Source organism: Sinocyclocheilus grahami, unplaced genomic scaffold, assembly GCF_001515645.1.
Source record: "Sinocyclocheilus grahami isolate Dianchi unplaced genomic scaffold, SAMN03320097.WGS_v1.1 scaffold31.1, whole genome shotgun sequence".
NCBI classification, from domain to species: Eukaryota; Metazoa; Chordata; class Actinopteri; order Cypriniformes; family Cyprinidae; genus Sinocyclocheilus; species Sinocyclocheilus grahami.
In genome coordinates, this window is record NW_015505210.1 from 4,037,342 (window position 1) to 4,045,822 (window position 8,481).

Here is an 8,481-nt window from a genome sequence, read left to right on the forward strand (position 1 = left end):
ATCCATTAAAAAAAAAAAGTGTCCCACATGGCTCCGGGGGGTGAACAAAGGCCTTCTGTAGCGAATTCGATGCATTTTTGTAAGAAAAATATCCATATTCAAAACGTAATCACTTTAATGTAGCTTGCGCTCACTGTTGTACAAGGAAGCAGTTCCGGGGAAATATCGTATGAGGTCAGCTTTGCGAACGCACCGCTCAGAAGTGACGCACGCGGAAACGCAGCAGAGAGATCAAAACAACGGTCACTAATCAGAAGTACAAAACGAGGATTTTTAAAGAAGAATGTCGGAGGATTTCGATATAAGCTAAGAGGAGACTGGTTTTCCTTTGCTAAAGTAAGGAAACTTACTTCCTTTGCTCCTGTTAACAAATGTTGGTTTTCACGAGACTCACCGGCGCATGCGCAGCGCTGACCTCAGAGGTCATCCGCCCCGGAGCTGCTTCTGTTTACAATAGTGAGCACAAGCTACATTAAAGTGATTACGTTTTGAATATGGATATTTTTCTTACAAAAACGCATCGATTGGCTACAGAAGGCCTTTGTTCACCCCCCGGAGCCGTGTGAGACACTTTCTTTTATGGATGGGCGCTTTTTATTTAATTTGTTTTGGACTGAAGCATGCAACACCCGCTGAGTCCCATGAAACAGCTTGAAAGATCAAAGACAATTTTTAATATAACTCCGACTGGATTCGTCTGAAAGAAGAAAGTCATATACACCTAGGATGACTTGAGGGTGAGTAATTTATGGACTAATTTTCATTTTTGGGTGAACTAACCCTTTAATGCGCCCCGAAATCTGCCTATGACGCCCAAAAATGCTGTCTAGGCAGGCAGCTCGCCAAGTTTTGAGACACAGCCAAAACATGAGGCAGAGACTAAACAAAGTCTCAAAATACTTAAGTATTTACCTCCACCACAGCCATGTGTCAAAACAGCGGGGGTTACACCAAACGTTTGCAGCTTTAGAAATACTTCAGTTGGAAAAAAATATTCGACACTAATTGTTAAACAGTCGATGCCACCCTGGCACTTGGCACCCCATATAAATATAATGGAAATGCAGAGTAGGCTACAAGAAGTTTGTGAGTTTAAAAAACTTCCCAATAAGAAAACCAGTTGTCGGTTTCTATCGTGGACATCACTGATCAAAACAGGCTAAATTAAACGTCATACAAGCAACGCTAGTCTGTGTGTTTGTATAACGGTACAAACATGTTTGCTGTTCTCCTCTCCAGTGATTTCGTATCATGCAGGAAGCGGAAGTTATTTTGATTCAATGAACAAGTTTCCTGCGTTTATCACTCATTCGGAAACCTCTCTCGGCTCGACCACAATGACACCAAGTAAAGCTCCTATATATTATATAATCACTTATATAGAGACGAGAACAGGCTGCTCTTACCTTCCAGACGCGGCTCTCGTGTGTCCGCTCGCTTCCACGGATGCGCCGCTGTTTCCCAACTTTGTGGGAAGGACTCAGTGACGTGCTGGAATTATCCTGGAAAAAAGGCATGAATCAATGCACGGACCAGGGAGATGTAGCAGATGGGTTAAATCCTCCCATTGAGCTCAGGTCAACCACCAAAGAGGAGAACCCAAAGAACCACCAAAAAAATTGCACGGTTCCGTATTTTACTTTAGGCACAGGGACCGTTTTCATCCAAGTGCCTGAATTTGCCTGAATTTCTAATTTTACTTATTTGTAACACGACAATGGCGTTTTTATTACATGGATAAATATACTAAAACGCTCATTATATAACGGTACAATATAATAAATAGCCTATAGGCCTATAACTAGCAGCCTGAGATACCATCTTTAACTAGATTAGGCTCAGCAGGGTTATTATTCTAAAATAGGCTCTCTCATTGAGTATCTATCTATCTATCAGTCCATCAATCCATCTATCAAGAGTGCTAAGTAGTAGCCTGATTACTGATATCTGATTACTTGTAATCTGGATTACTTAATCAGATTCCAAAAATCAAGTACTTGTACTTGTATAATACATCTTAAAATACTCGAAATCAGACTACAGTAACTTTTTTATTGATTACATAATTACATATTCAGACAATAGCAATAAATTATTATTAAATTAAAAGCTTGATGTAATGTAATGTTTCAGGCACTTCATGTTGTTAATAACAACATATTTTCTTTCTCTTTGTATTTTTATCTCAATATGGTACAAGATTATCTTCTTTAAATCAATGTGATAAACAAGTTAGGTCAAAAGTATTCTTTCTATCTATGCCCTAGCAGCCAGCTAGGGCATATATATAGGGCCAAAAAACATGGGCCAAAAACACTGTAGTTACAAGGAAGCTACATTTAGATAAGAATATTTTTTGTTGTGCTGTCTTTGTGTTGGTCTCTGAGAGGAAGACCGGTTACTGCAGACATACTTAACAGAACAGTCCGCGTGCCACTATCAGATCCCATGAGAATGTCTAGACCTGGCTTATATTGCTGTTCAAATGACACATCGCATTTATTAAATTGAGTGTCAGCTTCTTTTGACAACTTAATCACCAGGAGAATAAACTTTCCAATTATTGTTTCTACCCTTCTGTGCATCGACAACACAAGTAGACAGTGTGCAGACGATAAACTCTAATTAAAACAAACGCATCTTACACTCATCACACAAACAGGAGAGGGCAGTCAATCGGGGAGGGTGTTCAATGTTTCAGCCTGGCTGAATAAACAGTGCTCTGTCAGGCACAGTTGTTGGATGGTAAGGGCTCAGATGTCTATAAAGCAGGGCTGTGACGTTAAAACCGCAACCGAAGAGGGCGTTTCTACCCTTCTGTGCATCGACAACACAAGTAGACAGTGTGCAGACGATAAACTCTAATTAAAACAAACGCATCTTACACTCATCACACAAACAGGAGGGCAGTCAATCGGGGAGGGTGTTCAATGTTTCAGCCTGGCTGAATAAACAGTGCTCTGTCAGGCACAGTTGTTGGATGGTAAGGGCTCAGATGTCTATAAAGCAGGGCTGTGACGTTAAAACCGCAACCGAAGAGGGGGAAGGGGCTGTGCTAGAGGGGCCCGGTGCTGAGCCTGCACCTATGTCCCCTACCCCAGGCAGAGGTAACCAGAGACCAGATACCAAGAATGTGAGACATTTGGTGACACATTTCCTTAGCACAAACTCAAAGTTGAGCGCCAATGACAGCGAGACTGCAGGGCCATTAGGGACTGATTGAGTTTACTTTGCAATGGACACTTGCAAAGAACTTCTGGTGCCCTTTTGTAACCTGTGTGATCAGGTATAATCCACTCAAAAATACATACACCATATTAAATGAATATATTTGTACTGACAGTTACTAAGAAACCATACAGGCCAAAAATGTATGTATGTATGTATGTATAGATATATAATGAGGCAGCTGACCTGCAGTGAACTAAATTAATTTTTATCAATTCATTATCAAAAAGGAAAATTCTGCGTTAATTTGATAAAGTGTACTGTATTTAAAAAACATTTTGCAATGAACATGTAATTAGCACGTCAGTAGTATCGGACAAAAGGCTAATATAGATGCAAATCCTTTAACCCTCAGATTAGCCCTACTTTTGCTACTTCGTGTGCTAATATCCTCATTAGGAGGAATCCAACAAAACACTTAACAGACAGTAGTTAATATGCAGATTTTCTTTGTAAAGGCTTTAAAAATAAATAAAAATACAAAACTGGACATAATTTTCCTAATAGCCTGATCAATATTACATAGGCATATTTTAAGAATCCCATTTAAAAATATAAATTAGGTAAATTGGTTAGAATTACCTTTAAAAAAACACAAACAGATGATACGGTTTTCAAATGCCCCACTTTCCAAAGATTACACAGTTCAAATATAACTGCACACATGCCAGGGGTTACAACTGGCACCTAATACACAAACACATGGTAAATCACTTAGAATGCTTGGAAGGTTGGGTTCATTTGACATTTGGAATCAGCAGCTTTGGTTACCTTGCACTACATGTAAATGCTACCGAATACAGTGCCATCTGGTGTTTGTGAAGGGAAACGATGACACAAGGGCCAAAGGTGATTGACTGCAATGCAGCACAAACACACAGCTGGTCTTGGCATTACCTGTTTCCCATGCAGCATTAGGTAAACAGCATTCACAGTATGACAAGAGCTAAAACTCTGAACACTTCCTTCTCATATTTAATGCGTTTTTTGATGTGGAATGTACAAATTTGCGAATTCCAGTGAAAATTCATGACTGAAATAATCAGGACATGGTGCTAAGCCTTCTGTGACAGGCTTGTGTTGATGATCACATGACAGTGCATATCAAAACAGCTTACGGTTTGTACTTCTCTGAAAATTAAGAACTTAAAGTGACAAGATGTCCTCCATATTGTCAGCTGAGGTGTAACACGAGGGCTGATGCGTCCGTTTGTGTGGCTTGTTTAGCGTTTTGATGTTAGCGTGAGCGTCGAGGAGACTCTGAAGATCTGAGGCAGCATGTTGCTCAGCTGGTAGAACATCTCCTCTGAGATACTCTGATGATAAAAGAAAATCAGAAAGACAGATTGATGCCACATTCTTAAACTGCTAAACAATTTCACTGTTAGTAAATAAAACAAATCAAGCAATATATGCTATCATTCATAGTAAAGACTTTTACATTCTCAAACGAAAAATCTCAGTTCTTTTTAACTTTCTATTCATTGAAGAGTCCTGACAAAATAAATCATTGTTTCTACTAAAATATTAAGCAACACAACTGTTTTCAACATCCATAATAATAAATGTTTCTTGAGCACCAAATCAGTATATTAGAATGATTTCTGAAGGATCATGTGACACTGAAGACTAGAGTAATGGCTGCTGAAAATTCAGCGTTGCCATCACAGGAATCACTTCACATTTTGAAAAATATTAAAATAGAAAATGGTCATTTTAAACTGCAATGATATTTCCACAATATTACTGTAACCAAACACTTTGAACAGTAGTGTATATATACACAGTGTAAGTATTCAGTGTGTGCAACATCTAGACAAGAGTTTAAGGGAGTTATTTTAAAAGGTGCTAAAGAGTAAAACAAGCAGCTGTGAATGTGAAGAGTCCCCTGAGCCTATAAGCATGTGTCAAACGATGGACACTATTGTTTGAGAGTACAAATATATATACACACAATATATCATTTATTCCACTGTCAGTAAATAAACGGTGCATTTCCTCAATAGTCACTTATTACATTAAAAAAAGACATTGTTGTACTGTCAGTGAGGCCAAAAAGTACCTGGGGAACAAGGAACTGGACAGTCCGTGAGATTCCTCCATCCCAGGAGGCCATTTCCATCATAAAACCTGGAAAAGCCAAAGAAGACTTAAACCCTTGTGTTCATGTTGAGATGATGGAGAAAATGACCTATTTGAAATGGTAGGCATGTAAATGTGAAAAAATAATGGACAAAACTGATTGATTAAACTACTCATATTGACCTTAAAAATGAAATAATTTAGTTTAATTTTCAACTCTCTATTTTCTTATTTATTTATTTGTTATATACTAAAGGTGAACTTGGAAAGTTACTTTTAGAATTATTTTCCAAATAATATGTAAATGATAATTTAACATTCTATAAAATAGCATAACAAATAGATGAATGAATATTATATTAAAAACTATAATAAAGATATTTATTACTATAGGGAAAATATTCACATTAAGGCTGGTTTTACATGACTAGCCAACCGGGATGGGAATCTTTTTAACTACAAATATTTTACAACCAAGTATTAGAACTATTATGTTCCTAAAATAGAATCCACTGCATTTAAAACCAACATTAAGGACAATAATAATCAGAATATAAACAAAATGTATTATATTGATATAACATATTGATCATCAGTGCAAGGTTTTGCATGTTTTACATGTGAGCTCTTTGCTTGCCCACCTTTCACACACTTGAAGACCAGCTCAGCTCGTTTCAAGCACCAGGGAATAGTCATCTCCTGTACAGATGAGGTGAAAAAGTCAGTGACTGAGATAATATTTAACCATGTGGGTAACCAGGATAACAGGTACTCCTTGTAGAGAAACATTTACACAAGTTGAAGAACTACAACTTCCCATACAGGAATATTCAGATCTCCAATAAATTTCATGTTGTTCTTTAATACGACATAATACTTGCATAAAAAATGAATTAATTTACTCCTAATAAAGCCATTCGTTTAACATTTCCTGCCTAATTAAACACCACAGATAAATAAGATTTTGTGATCATGTGGTCATTTATGTGTTACAGATACATATAAATACAGTACTCAGAGCAATCTTGCCGTTTTCTACAGACATTTGATGATAAACATTACAGATGTCCTAAAACGTCTCTTATCCGAATAGAGCTTAAGACCTTGGCTTAAAACCATCCGTGGCATTTTGGCTGGGAGAACACACAGTTCTGTTCAGATGAAAAACATTTCCTGAACACTGAACATTCCTCAACATCGGCCTGTGGTCAGAGAGGCTGTGACTGAGGCTTTCATTTATCCAGAACTGGTCGGTCCACGCGGCCTGATCCAAATTAGACCATTTCTAAATTAGACGACAGAGTTTTGAGGTTGAGCATCCAACTCAAAAAAGACAACTTAATCTGGTTTGAACCTAAAGTTAAAGAGTTCCATTCAATCAGGACACAAAATATTGGTTATTGTCCACTATTTCATTTATATGTCAAACGCTGGTTATAAACCGGCCGATATTAGATATTTAATTGCATACGCTCTTTTCCTGTTTTTTTAAATTACCTTTGCTGTCATGTTATAATAACTTAAAATTATTCTTTAAAATCACTAATAATTTAATAACACTGTTACATCTCAAAATGAATATCCATTTTTTACTAAATTATAATGTTGTAATATCTAAATTTACTAAGATTTTTTCTTTTCTTTCTTTCTATAAATTTTTATTCTAAAAGAGATCATGTCCTTTTCATTTGCCACACATCAATGCAAGCCAGATCACATTTTTGGCTTGTTAATAATTTACAGTAATTAAGTGTGCACAAAGATGCAATATTTTCAAGGATTATAGAAATGCATACTGAATAATAGAAACGCAGAGCACAAGTGAATAAAATGCCTTTAGCTTCTTGAGGGCAAATATATCAGATGATATGTAGCGTGACACAGGTGGTTAAGCTGGAACTGGAATGTTGTGTTTGGCTGTTTGTTTGCCTGTTCTAGAACTAGATGCCAACGTAAAGGCCAAATCCTCAACATTTCCCACAAAAAAACAAAAACATTTAAATGATGGTAGTTGGCAGAAGAAAACTCTGGAACACCCTTAGAATGTAGATTGTTATAGATTCCAGTAATAGAAAGTTGAGGCTTGGTTGGATTTTTGAACACCCTACGATATTGGCAATGTCCTCAACTACCATTTTTACAGATCAGAATTGTGTGTAACAACTCAAAAGCTGAGAATGTTAACAAAAGTCACTGCTTGTAAATGTATACAAAACATTTCAGCAATAAAAAAATTTCTGTAGTGAAGGATCATGCATCTACTCTTACCTCTGACATGTCATGCACCAGCAGCAGTGGGATGGTGATGGTGGTTGCGTCATGGGTGCAGCAGACCTTCAGGATGTTCCTCAGCCCCATGATGGCTGGGTCCCGGGCTGTGATGTTTCCAGAGCGCACATTATCATCCACACAGAGGTGAAACACAATATGAACCTCAGACAGGTTTGAATGGCGTGTGATGTAGAATTCACCTGAAGAGAAAGAGAGCACAGCATCCTCCAGTGTTATGACTAATCAAACAGAGCGCTAAAGGCATGAGACAATGTTTTAATTACCTGGGAGGATATTGGAGGAATTTCTGTCTATGATCTTATTTTTGTCTTCACTTCCTCCATTTCTTGGCATTTCTATAAAACAAATTCAAGAAGTGTATTAGTGTAATATATTCAAATATGTTATACTTCACATGTAAGTTTGTAACTTTGTATTTATGATTATTTTCCACAATGACCATTCATTAGATTTATTATTGTCTGGACACTTCTTTAAAAAAAATCAAATCAGCACACATTAAAGTCAGAGCAACAAATGCATAATAATAAAATACATTAAAAAATATATATAAATAATGCATGAATACATTTACAACTTAATTTACAAGGAGGAAAATGTGCTTAATTGTCGTATTCAAAAAAAGGCAGAACATTTTCTACAAAAAATACATGAATTTAATTAACGATTTAAAAAATCTTTTAAAAAAATGTGCTTAAAATGTGCTTATTTTATGCAAAATTTTTTATTTCATATTATTTCCTTCTGATTTTGGTGTCAAATGTGACCTGGACATATATCTCCAGATGTCTTTCAAAACCTTTTTTTTTTTATCACTAAGGCCAGATTTATTTGAACAAAAATACAGTAAAAATAGTAATAATGTGAATATGTATATAT

General features: G+C 36.6%; 2 protein-coding genes across 2 annotated transcripts in view; both read right to left on the reverse strand.

Annotated features, from left to right (window-relative positions):
- LOC107575189 (solute carrier family 45 member 3-like) overlaps positions 1-1,727 on the reverse strand; it is a 22,368-nt gene extending 20,641 nt beyond the window's left edge. Inside the window, exon 1 of the mRNA XM_016261611.1 lies at positions 1,407-1,727. The gene's annotated coding sequence lies outside the window, so the exon portion shown is untranslated. The remainder of the gene's footprint in view (positions 1-1,406) is intronic.
- Positions 1,728-3,471: 1,744 nt separating this feature from the next.
- LOC107576508 (protein C12orf4 homolog) overlaps positions 3,472-8,481 on the reverse strand; it is a 7,927-nt gene continuing 2,917 nt past the window's right edge. Inside the window, exons 6-10 of the mRNA XM_016262677.1 lie at positions 7,866-7,937; positions 7,579-7,781; positions 5,952-6,009; positions 5,291-5,358; positions 3,472-4,544 (exon numbers count right to left, since the gene is read on the reverse strand). Coding sequence (XP_016118163.1) covers positions 4,452-4,544; positions 5,291-5,358; positions 5,952-6,009; positions 7,579-7,781; positions 7,866-7,937 — 494 coding nt within the window. The 3' untranslated portion in view covers positions 3,472-4,451. The remainder of the gene's footprint in view (positions 4,545-5,290; positions 5,359-5,951; positions 6,010-7,578; positions 7,782-7,865; positions 7,938-8,481) is intronic.